Source organism: Bufo gargarizans, chromosome 2 (assembly GCF_014858855.1).
Source record: "Bufo gargarizans isolate SCDJY-AF-19 chromosome 2, ASM1485885v1, whole genome shotgun sequence".
Lineage (NCBI taxonomy): Eukaryota > Metazoa > Chordata > Amphibia > Anura > Bufonidae > Bufo > Bufo gargarizans.
The window spans coordinates 150,168,550-150,180,881 of NC_058081.1; the positions used below are offsets into that span (position 1 = coordinate 150,168,550).

The 12,332-nt window shown below is 43.6% G+C and overlaps 1 protein-coding gene across 3 annotated transcripts in view; it reads right to left on the reverse strand.

The window, feature by feature from the left end:
• The window catches only part of TM6SF1 (transmembrane 6 superfamily member 1), a 72,079-nt gene that overhangs the window by 28,533 nt on the left and 31,214 nt on the right, over positions 1–12,332 (reverse strand). For all 3 annotated transcript variants that reach the window (XM_044283254.1, XM_044283253.1, XM_044283255.1), the window contains exons 5-6: positions 11,476–11,558; positions 9,711–9,832 (exon numbers count right to left, since the gene is read on the reverse strand). In XM_044283254.1, the coding sequence (XP_044139189.1) occupies positions 9,711–9,832; positions 11,476–11,558 (205 nt within the window). The remainder of the gene's footprint in view (positions 1–9,710; positions 9,833–11,475; positions 11,559–12,332) is intronic.

Genomic DNA, 12,332 nt, shown 5'->3' on the forward strand with positions numbered 1-12,332 from the left:
TGAGTTCATAGAACTTTTTATTTTTTGTCACAAGTTAGCGGAAAATGATGATGATTTTATTTATTTATTTTTTCTTACAAAGTCTCATATTCCACTAACTTGCGACAAAAAATAAAAAATTCTAGGAACTCGCCATGCCCCTCACGGAATACCTTGGGGTGTCTTCTTTCCAAAATGGGGTCACTTGTGGCGTAGTTATACTGCCCTGGCAATTTAGGGGCCCAAATGTGTGAGAAGAACTTTGCAATCAAAATGTGTAAAAAATGACCGGTGAAATCCAAAAGGTGCACTTTGGAATATGTGCCCCTTTGCCCACCTTGGCAGCAAAAAGTGTGACACATCTGGTATCGCCGTACTCAGGAGAAGTTGGGGAATGTGTTTTGGGGTGTCATTTTACATATACCCATGCTGGGTGAGAAAAATATCTTGGTCAAATGCCAACTTTGTATAAAAAAATGGGAAAAGTTGTCTTTTGCCAAGATATTTCTCTCATCCAGCATGGTTATATGTAAAATGGCACCCCAAAACACATTCCCCAACTTCTCCTGAGTACGGCGATACCAGATGTGTCACACTTTTTTGCTGCCAAGGTGGGCAAAGGGGCACATATTCCAAAGTGCACCTTTCAGATTTTGCAGGCCATTTTTTACACATTTTGATTGCAAGGTACTTCTCACACATTTGGGCCCCTAAATTGCCAGGGCAGTATAACTACGCCACAAGTGACCCCATTTTGGAAAGAAGACACCCCAAGGTATTCCGTGAGGGGCATGGCGAGTTCCTAGAATTTTTTATTTTTTGTCACAAGTTAGCGGAAAATGATGATTTTTTTTTTTCTCTTTTTTCCTTACAAAGTCTCATATTCCACTAACTTGCGACAAAAAATAAAAAATTCTAGGAACTCGCCATGCCCCTCACGGAATACCTTGGGGTGTCTTCTTTCCAAAATGGGGTCACTTGTGGCGTAGTTATACTGCCCTGGCAATTTAGGGGCCCAAATGTGTGAGAAGTACTTTGCAATCAAAATCTGTAAAAAAATGACCGGTGAAATCCGAAAGGTGCACTTTGGAATATGTGCCCCTTTGCCCACCTTGGCATCAAAAAAGTGTCACACATCTGGTATCGCCGTACTCAGGAGAAGTTGGGGAATGTGTTTTGGGGTGTCATTTTACATATACCCATGCTGGGTGAGAGAAATATCTTGGCAAAAGACAACTTTTCCCATTTTTTTATACAAAGTTGGCATTTGACCAAGATATTTTTCTCACCCAGCATGGGTATATGTAAAATGACACCCCAAAACACATTCCCCAACTTCTCCTGAGTACGGCGATACCAGATGTGTCACACTTTTTTGCTGCCAAGGTGGGCAAAGGGGCACATATTCCAAAGTGCACCTTTCGGATTTTGCAGGGCATTTTTTACACATTTTGATTGCAAAGTTCTTCTCACACATTTGGGCCCCTAAATTGCCAGGGCAGTATAACTACGCCACAAGTGACCCCATTTTGGAAAGAAGACACCCCAAGGTATTCCGTGAGGGGCATGGCGAGTTCCTAGAATTTTTTATTTTTTGTCGCAAGTTAGTGGAATATGAGACTTTGTAAGGAAAAAAGAAAAAAAAAGAAAAATCATCATTTTCCGCTAACTTGTGACAAAAAATAAAAAATTCTAGGAACTCGCCGTGCCCCTCACGGAATACCTTGGGGTGTCTTCTTTCCAAAATGGGGTCACTTGTGGCGTAGTTATACTGCCCTGGCAATTTAGGGGCCCAAATGTGTAAGAAGTACCTTGCAATCAAAATGTGTAAAAAATGGCCTGCGAAATCCGAAAGGTGCACTTTGGAATATGTGCCCCTTTGCCCACCTTGGCTGCAAAAAAGTGTCACACATCTGGTATCGCCGTACTCAGGAGAAGTTGGGCAATGTGTTTTGGGGTGTCATTTTACATATACCCATGCTGGGTGAGAGAAATATCTTGGCAAAAGACAACTTTTCCCATTTTTTTATACAAAGTTGGCATTTGACCAAGATATTTTTCTCACCCAGCATGGGTATATGTAAAATGACACCCCAAAACACATTCCCCAACTTCTCCTGAGTACGGCGATACCACATGTGTGACACTTTTTTGCAGCCTAGATGCGCAAAGGGGCCCAAATTCCTTCTAGGAGGGCATTTTTAGACATTTGGATCCCAGACTTCTTCTCACACTTTCGGGCCCCTAAAAAGCCAGGGCAGTATAAATACCCCACATGTGACCCCACTTTGGAAAGAAGACACCCCAAGGTATTCAATGAGGGGCATGGCGAGTTCCTAGAATTTTTTTTTTTTGCATAAGTTAGCGGATATTGATTTTTTTTGTTTTTTTCTCACAAAGTCTCACTTTCCGCTAACTTAGGACAAAAATTTCAATCTTTCATGGACTCAATATGCCCCTCACGGAATACCTTGGGGTGTCTTCTTTCCGAAATGGGGTCACATGTGGGGTATTTATACTGCCCTGGCTTTTTAGGGGCCCTAAAGCGTGAGAAGAAGTCTGGAATATAAATGTCTAAAAATGTTTACGCATTTGGATTCCGTGAGGGGTATGGTGCGTCCATGTGAGATTTTATTTTTTGACACAAGTTAGTGGAATATGAGACTTAGTAAGAAAAAACAAAAACAAAACAAACAAAAATTTCCGCTAACTTGTGCCAAAAAAAATGTCTGAATGGAGCCTTACCAGGGGGGGGGGGGGTGATCAATGACAGGGGGGTGATCAATGACAGGGGGGTGATCACCCATATAGACTCCCTGATCACCCCCTGTCATTGATCACCCCCCCTGTAAGGCTCCATTCAGACATCCGCATGATTTTTTACGGATCCATGGATACATGTATCGGATCCACAGAACGCATGCGGACGTCTGAATGGAGCCTTACAGGGGGGTTATCAATGACAGGGGGTGATCAGGGTAATCAGGGTGATCACCCCCCTGTCACTGATCACCCCCCCTGTAAGGCTCCATTCAGACATCCGCATGATTTTTTACGGATCCATGGATACATGTATCGGATCCACAGAACGCATGCGGACGTCTGAATGGAGCCTTACAGGGGGGTTATCAATGACAGGGGGTGATCAGGGTAATCAGGGTGATCACCCCCCTGTCACTGATCACCCCCCCTGTAAGGCTCCATTCAGACATCCGCATGATTTTTTACGGATCCATGGATACATGTATCGGATCCACAGAACGCATGCGGACGTCTGAATGGAGCCTTACAGGGGGGTTATCAATGACAGGGGGTGATCAGGGTAATCAGGGTGATCACCCCCCTGTCACTGATCACCCCCCCTGTAAGGCTCCATTCAGACATCCGCATGATTTTTTACGGATCCATGGATACATGTATCGGATCCACAGAACGCATGCGGACGTCTGAATGGAGCCTTACAGGGGGGTTATCAATGACAGGGGGTGATCAGGGTAATCAGGGTGATCACCCCCCTGTCACTGATCACCCCCCCTGTAAGGCTCCATTCAGACATCCGCATGATTTTTTACGGATCCATGGATACATGTATCGGATCCACAGAACGCATGCGGACGTCTGAATGGAGCCTTACAGGGGGGTTATCAATGACAGGGGGTGATCAGGGTAATCAGGGTGATCACCCCCCTGTCACTGATCACCCCCCCTGTAAGGCTCCATTCAGACATCCGCATGATTTTTTACGGATCCATGGATACATGTATCGGATCCACAGAACGCATGCGGACGTCTGAATGGAGCCTTACAGGGGGGTTATCAATGACAGGGGGTGATCAGGGTAATCAGGGTGATCACCCCCCTGTCACTGATCACCCCCCCTGTAAGGCTCCATTCAGACATCCGCATGATTTTTTACGGATCCATGGATACATGTATCGGATCCACAGAACGCATGCGGACGTCTGAATGGAGCCTTACAGGGGGGTTATCAATGACAGGGGGTGATCAGGGTAATCAGGGTGATCACCCCCCTGTCACTGATCACCCCCCCTGTAAGGCTCCATTCAGACATCCGCATGATTTTTTACGGATCCATGGATACATGTATCGGATCCACAGAACGCATGCGGACGTCTGAATGGAGCCTTACAGGGGGGTTATCAATGACAGGGGGTGATCAGGGTAATCAGGGTGATCACCCCCCTGTCACTGATCACCCCCCCTGTAAGGCTCCATTCAGACATCCGCATGATTTTTTACGGATCCATGGATACATGTATCGGATCCACAGAACGCATGCGGACGTCTGAATGGAGCCTTACAGGGGGGTTATCAATGACAGGGGGGTGATCAGGGAGTGTATATGGGTGATCACCCGCCTGTCATTGATCACCCCCCTGTAAGGCTCCATTCAGACGTCCGCATGTGTTTTGCGGATCCGATCCATGTATCCATGGATCCGTAAAAATCATGCGGACGTCTGAATGGAGCCTTACAGGGGAGTGATCAATGACAGGGGGGTGATCAATGACAGGGGGTGATCAGGGAGTGTATATGGGTGATCACCCGCCTGTCATTGATCACCCCCCTGTAAGGCTCCATTCAGACGTCCGTATGCTTTTTGCGGATCCGATCCATGTATCCGTGGATCCGTAAAAATCATACGGACGTCTGAACGGAGCCTGACAGGGGGGTGATCAATGACAGGGCGGTGATCAATGACAGGGGGGTGATCAGGGAGTTTATATGGGGTGATCATGGGTGATCAGGGGTTTATAAGGGGTTAATAAGTGACGGGGGGGGGGGTGTAGTGTAGTGTGGTGTTTGGTGCGACTGTACTGACCTACCTGAGTCCTCTGGTGGTCGATCCTAACAAAAGGGACCACCAGAGGACCAGGTAGGAGGTATATTAGACGCTGTTATGAAAACAGCGTCTAATATACCTGTTAGGGGTTAAAAAATTCGGATCTCCAGCCTGCCAGCGAACGATCGCCGCTGGCATGCTGGAGATCCACTCGCTTACCTTCCGTTCCTGTGAGCGCGCGCGCCTGTGTGCGCGCGTTCACAGGAAATCTCGCGTCTCGCGAGATGACGCATATATGCGTGACTGTGCGCCAGCCTGCCACCTCCGGAACGCACATGTGCGTTAGGCGGTCCGGAGGTGGTTAAGTAAACCCACTTAGATTTTTTTTTTTATCACAAAATACATGCAATTAAAGGAAACCTGTCACCAGGATTTTGGGTATAGAGCTGAGGACATGGGTTGCTAGATGGCCACTAGTACAGTCGTGGCCAAAAGTTTTGAGAATTACATAAATATTGAAAATTGGAAAAGTTGCTGCTTAAGTTTTTATAATAGCAATTTGCATATACTCCAGAATGTTATGAAGAGTGATCAGATGAATTGCATAGTCCTTCTTTGCCATGAAAATTAACTTAATCCCCAAAAAACTTTCCACTGCATTTGATTGCTGTCATTAAAGGACCTGCTGAGATCATTTCAGTAATCGTCTTGTTAACTCAGGTGAGAATGTTGACGAGCACAAGGCTGGAGATCATTATGTCAGGCTGATTGGGTTAAAATGGTAGACTTGTTAAAAAGGAGGGTGATGCTTGAAATCATTGTTCTTCCATTGTTAACCATGGTGACCTGCAAAGAAACGCGTGCAACCATCATTGCGTTGCATAAAAATGGCTTCACAGGCAAGGATATTGTGGCTACTAAGATTGCACCTCAATTAACAATTTATAGGATCATCAAGAACTTCAAGGAAAGAGGTTCAATTCTTGTTAAGAAGGTTTCAGGGCGTCCAAGAAAGTCCAGCAAGTGCCAGGATCGTCTCCTAAAGAGGATTCAGCTGCGGGATCGGAGTGCCACCAGTGCAGAGCTTGCCCAGGAAGGCAGGTGTGAGCGCATCTGCACGCACAGTGAGGCAAAGACTTTTGGAAGATGGCCTGGTGTCAAGAAGGGCAGCAAAGAAGCCACTTCTCTCCAAAAAAACATCAGGGACAGATTGATCTTCTGCAGAAAATATGGTGAATGGACTGCTGAGGACTGGGGCAAAGTCATATTCTCCGATGAAGCCTCTTTCCGATTGTTTGAGGCATCAGGAAAAAGGTTTGTCCGGAGAAGAAAAGGTGAGCGCTACCATCAGTCCTATGTCATGCCAACAGCAAAGCATCCTGAGACCATTCATGTGTGGGGTTGCTTCTCATCCAAGGGAGTGGGCTCACTCACAATTTTGCCCAAAAACACAGCCATGAATAAAGAATGGTACCAAAACACCCTCCAACAGCAACTTCTTCCAACAATCCAACAACAGTTTGGTGAAGAACAATGCATTTTCCAGCATGATGGAGCACCGTGCCATAAGGCAAAAGTGATAACTAAGTGGCTCGGGGACCAAAACGTTGACATTTTGGGTCCATGGCCTGGAAACTCCCTAGATTCCCTAATTCTGACAAACTCCAAGAAGTGAATATGAAAGAATGGGTTGCTATCAGTCAGGAATTGGCCCAGAAGTTAATTGACAGCATGCCCAGTCGAACTGCAGAGGTCCTGAAAAATAAGGGCCAACACTGCAAATACTGACTCTTTGCATAAATGTCATGTAATTGTCGATAAAAGCCTTTGAAACGTATGAAGTGTGTAATTATATTTCACTACATCACAGAAACAACTGAAACAAAGATCTAAAAGCAGTTTAGCAGCAAACTTTGTGAAAACTAATATTTGTGTCATTCTCAAAACTTTTGGCCACGACTGTGCATCCGCAATACCCAGTCCCCATAGCTCTGTGTGCTTTTATTGTATAAAAAAACGATTTGATACATATGCAAATTAACCTGAGATGAGTCAGAGCTTGAAAATATGACTCAGTCACACAAGTAAGATATGTTTTATGTTAATTTGCATAAAAGGCGGGACGTACAAAAATGCATAATACTTATTGAATTCGTCTGCAAATGAAATTAAAAGTGTAATTTATATGTTTATGGTAACACAATGAACATTTAGAAAGGCTCAGTGAGGGTAGCATAGTAGAGGTGACAGGTTCCCTTTAAGTATAAATTAGAATTATATCAGGTTATGAATGTTTAGGAATGATTTTGACAGCCCTTTCTATTTCCACTTGCAAAACATGGATGTATCTGAACGTCTGGGAGCATCCATATTTCCATTTGAATGAATTAATCTTGGGCGGAAAACAGACAAGAATGGTGCATGCTGTAATCTTCTCTGCATGGTCCACACAACATAAATGTGATATACAAACCGGATTCCAAAAAAGTTGGGACATTATACAAAACGTGAATAAATACTGAATGCAATGATGTGGAGGTGCCAACTTCTAATATTTTATTCAGAATAGAACATAAATCACGGAACAAAAGTTTAAACTGAGAAAATGTATCATTTTAAGGGAAAAATATGTTGAATCAGAATTTCATGGTGTCAACAAATCCCCCAAAAGTTGGGACAAGGCCATTTTCACCACTGTGTGGCATCTCCCCTTCTTCTTACAACACTCAACAGACGTCTGGGACCGAGGAGACCAGTTTCTCAAGTTTAGAAATAGGAATGCTCTCCCATTCTTGTCTAATACAGGCCTCTAACTGTTCAATCGTCTTGGGCCTTCTCTGTTGCACCTTCCTCTTTATGATGCGCCAAATGTTCTCTATAGGTGAAAGATCTGGACTGCAGTCTGGCCATTTCAGTACCCGGATCCTTCTCCTACGCAGCCATGATGTTGTGATTGATGCAGAATGTGGTCTGGCATTATCTTGTTGAAAAATGCAGGGTCTTCCCTGAAAGAGATGACGTCTGGATGGGAGCATATGTTGTTCTAGAACCTGAATATATTTTTCTGCATTGATGGTGCCTTTCCAGACATGCAAGCTGCCCATGCCACACGCACTCATGCAACCCCATTCCATCAGAGATGCAGGCTTCTGAACTGAGCGTTGATAACAACTTGGGTTGTCCTTGTCCTCTTTGGTCCGGATGACATGGCGTCCCAGATTTCCAAAAAGAACTTTGAATCGTGACTCGTCTGACCACAGAACAGTCTTCCATTTTGCCACACTCCATTTTAAATGATCCCTGGCCCAGTGAAAACGCCTGAGCTTGTGGATCTTGCTTAGAAATGGCTTCTTCTTTGCACTGTAGAGTTTCAGCTGGCAACGGCGGATGGCACGGTGGATTGTGTTCACTGACAATGGTTTCTGGAAGTATTCCTGAGCCCATTCTGTGATATCCTTTACAGTAGCATTCCTGTTTGTGGTGCAGTGTCGTTTAAGGGCCCGGAGATCACGGGCATCCAGTATGGTTTTACGGCCTTGACCCTTACGCACAGAGATTGTTCCAGATTCTCAGAATCTTCGGATGATGTTATGCACAGTTGATGATGATAGATGCAAAGTCTTTGCAATTCTTCGCTGGGTAACACCTTTCTGATATTGCTCCACTATCTTTCTGCGCAACATTGTGGGAATTGGTGATCCTCTACCCATCTTGGCTTCTGATAGACACTGCCACTCTGAGAAGCTCTTTTTATACCCAATCATGTTGCCAATTGACCTAATTAGTGTTAATTGGTCTTCCAGCTCTTCGTTATGTTCAAATTTACTTTTTCCAGCCTCTTATTGCTACTGGTGAAAATTTGAATCAACGTATTTTTCCTTTAAAATGATACATTTACTCGGATTAAACGTTTGATCTGTCATCTACGTTCTATTACAAATAAAATATTGACATTTCCATCTCCACATCATTGCATTCAGTTTTTATTCACAATTAGTTTAGTGTCCCAACATTTTTGGAATCCGGTTTGTACACTATTTGCTTTGATAGGTCTGTGCACTAATAGGGGGGTTCCAAATAAGACATGGATTGATATTAATGCCATCTGAATTAGGCCTTACATATATATGTTGAATTGTAAAGATAGTATTTAAGACAGATAAACACATCAACTAAGCCAATCATAAACTACCCAGATTGGTTATCACAGTAATCATTAAAGGGGTTGGACTCTTTCTGGTGAAAGTTGACCATTGTGTTTGTGAGATGATTATATGGAATTTACTATTATAGCTTTTGTGGAAATTCTGCACCATTTAATATATTTCATAAGGTACACTCCCTTGTTTGCCAAGTCTTTTGTGTTCTCCACACAGAGGCCTTTGCCATAAAATGGCTTCTGATGGAGGCTCATGTGAACAGGCAAATCACCTCCATGGGATGTCTCCTCCATTAAAAATACACTGCACCTGATGTCTGTACTTCACTGCTGGGAGTTTAGTCTGAATGCAGGAGACATCACATGGAGGTCAAACTTGTGAACATGGCCTCTGTGTGGACAGCACAGAAGATCTGCCTAACAATGGGGCAAGGCTTGTAAGATATAGCAAACGGCAAAGAATATCAACAAAGGCTGTATTAGTGTCATATAGTCATCTTACATACACATAGGTCACAAGTAGACAGAACTTGGCCAACCCCTTTGAGCACCCGTTCAGACACTGTGGCGTCCACATGTGGTCAAACATGCTGTTGCCAATGGCTGAATGATTTTGAAGGTAATGTCCTCAGTTTTACAAAAAATTGCGTGGCCATTGGCAATCGCATATCAGCGTGGCTTTAGCCATACCTGGATGTCTGCCCGTACATTAATCATTTTAGAAATTTTAGAAAGTGTTCTTATCAGGTTGCTTTACAAAGATATTACCTTTGCAGATGGATTACTGGTAGCGGATGGTTGTTTGTAGATTCTAAACCCAGCCCACAGTGGAAGGCAAATATACAGGAAGTTCAAGAAAAATGCAGGACAAATCCTCGTTCCATATTTACCTAGTGAAAAGAGATTTCTAAATTTAAAAGAGTACACTAAAATGCTTGTAGTTGTTACCCATACCTATTGGGCAGAGGGGACAAAAATCGCAGAAACAGAAGGCTGTACTACGTGGTTTCCGAAATTCCTATACAAGTGAAGCCATGCAAACAACTAACCCAATGCACTACACTGTTTCTGTAGCTCCCACATTATGGAAACAGCATCGTTCCCTGTGCTATGCAATTTCCTTAACTCCCATTCACATCTATGGAGTTAAGAAACAGTGTAATTGTTGGCTGTTTCCATAACCCAGGCCACCACTGCCCACCGCATACAGTAGTCATTCCGATCTCAGCCATGAACGGCTGACAGCAGTAGATTTCTTTAATAACCTTGAGGAATTAATACACAGTATGTTAGAAAACGGCATAAACGTTTCACTATTATATGAATAGACTTTACTATTGGTTGGTTTACTTCTGCTGTTTTTGTATCATCACTTTAAAGAGTAGAAGATTACTTTACTGCACAACAGCATACCACAAAATAAACTTATATAATGAAAGTCAAAATAGTATTGTGTTGTTTTTTTTTTTAAAAGACATAAGGGGAGATTTATCAAAACTGGTGTGAAGTAGAACTGGCTTAGCTGCCCATAGCAACCAATCAGATTCCACCTTTTATTTTGACAGCTCCTTTGTAAAATGAAAGGTGGAATCTGATTGGTTGCGATGGGCAACTAGGCCAGTTTCCTTTTACACCAGTTTTGATAAATCTCCCCCATAGTCCAAGAATGGTGGTGTGAACACAGGCTTATTTGCGGAAACTGAAACATTTCTTTAAAGGGGACATAAACCTTTGCTGATCCCACAAAGGCGCAGCAGCACTTTTGGGTTTCCTTGTCTCTGCTCGGCCTTTCTGGCATGTGGAGCACAGACCCCATATACTTTTTCTGGATCTATACTCTGCATGTTGGAAAGCTGAGCAAAGCTGATAAAACCGGAAGGTGCAGAGCTCTCTGAGAAATACTACTGTTCCTTTGTGGTTTCAGCAAAGGTTTAAATCCCCTTTAATGTTAACAGTGAAAAATATTTGAAAGTTGTTAGATTGGAGAATGCTGTATTGGGTAAAGCTAGCCCTGATTATTAGATAAAACCATCTAAAACCACTGATTTAAATGGGATTGGTTAAACATCTACTGTCTATGGTGGTCTCCCAATAATCCCACGACTGCAGATGTCAAAGGAAAATAAGGATTTGGCATGTTGGGTTTCCATGCAGGAGATAAATGGCTACAATACCTGCCCTCTCCTCTCCCCACAACAGATTTTGACTGTATGGAAAGTTTAATAGGGTATTCACCTCTCAGCCATTCATGGCCAAGATTGGAATACCCATTGTATAGGGTGGCCTGAGAAAACAACATAGCACAGCGAGCTACACTGTTTCCAGAACTCTTCTTCACCATTATGGGAGTCACAGAAACAGCACAGCCCGCTCCTCTGTCTCCATAGCCCTGTCCACCGTGTGCAGCAGGTATTCTGATCTCAACCATGAATGGCAGGAATGGGATTAACCCCTTTAGGCTAGCTTTTCCATTTGAATGGAGATCCTGGTTTTGCAAAAGAAGAAACTTCTAGCGTTTTTATGTACTACTTACCAACAATACTTCCAGGAATAAACACAATCATACTCATTATAATGGATCCTACCCAGTAGAGGCCAATGGTCCTGTAGTTCTGACTGTTAAACATAAGAAACTCGTAAGATGCAGCACTGTTCTTCTAAAATACATTTATATAGTAAAATTAATTTAAAGAGTTTAATATTGATGGCCTACCCTCAGGATAGGTCATCGATATCTGATGGGTGGGGGTCTGACTCTCAGTACCCTTGATCATCAGCTGTTTCTAGAGGCGGAAGCCCCCTCACAGCATACCAAGCATGGTACATTGTATAGCAGCTGTGACTCATATTGGAGATCAGAACCATTCAATAGAATGGATGTAAGCTTCAAATTGGTCATGTGACATTACTGTCCTAGGAAGAGGTTGCAGTGCCGAGGTGACGGGAGTCGGACCCCCACCAATCAGACATTGACGACCTATCCTGGAAAGCTGCTTAAGGCCTCATGCACACGACCGTTGTTTTGGTCCGCATCCGAGCCGCAGTTTTTACGGCTTAGATGCGGACCTATTCACTTCAATGGGGCCTCAAAAGATGCGGACAGCACTCCGTGTGCTGTCCGCATCCGTTGATCTGTTTAAAAAATTTAAATAAATAATCTGTTCTATTCTTGTCTGTTTTACGGACAAGAATAGGCAGTTATATTAATGGCTGTCTGTGCCGTTCCGCAAATTGCGGAACGCACACGTATGCCATCCATGTTTTGCGAATCCGCAATTTGTGGACCGCAAAACACACAGCGGTCGTGTGCATGAGGCCTTAATCTGCAATTAATGTAGCAGATATTCTGGATTATCAGATTTGCATGAGGTGCAGCATGATACCATCACA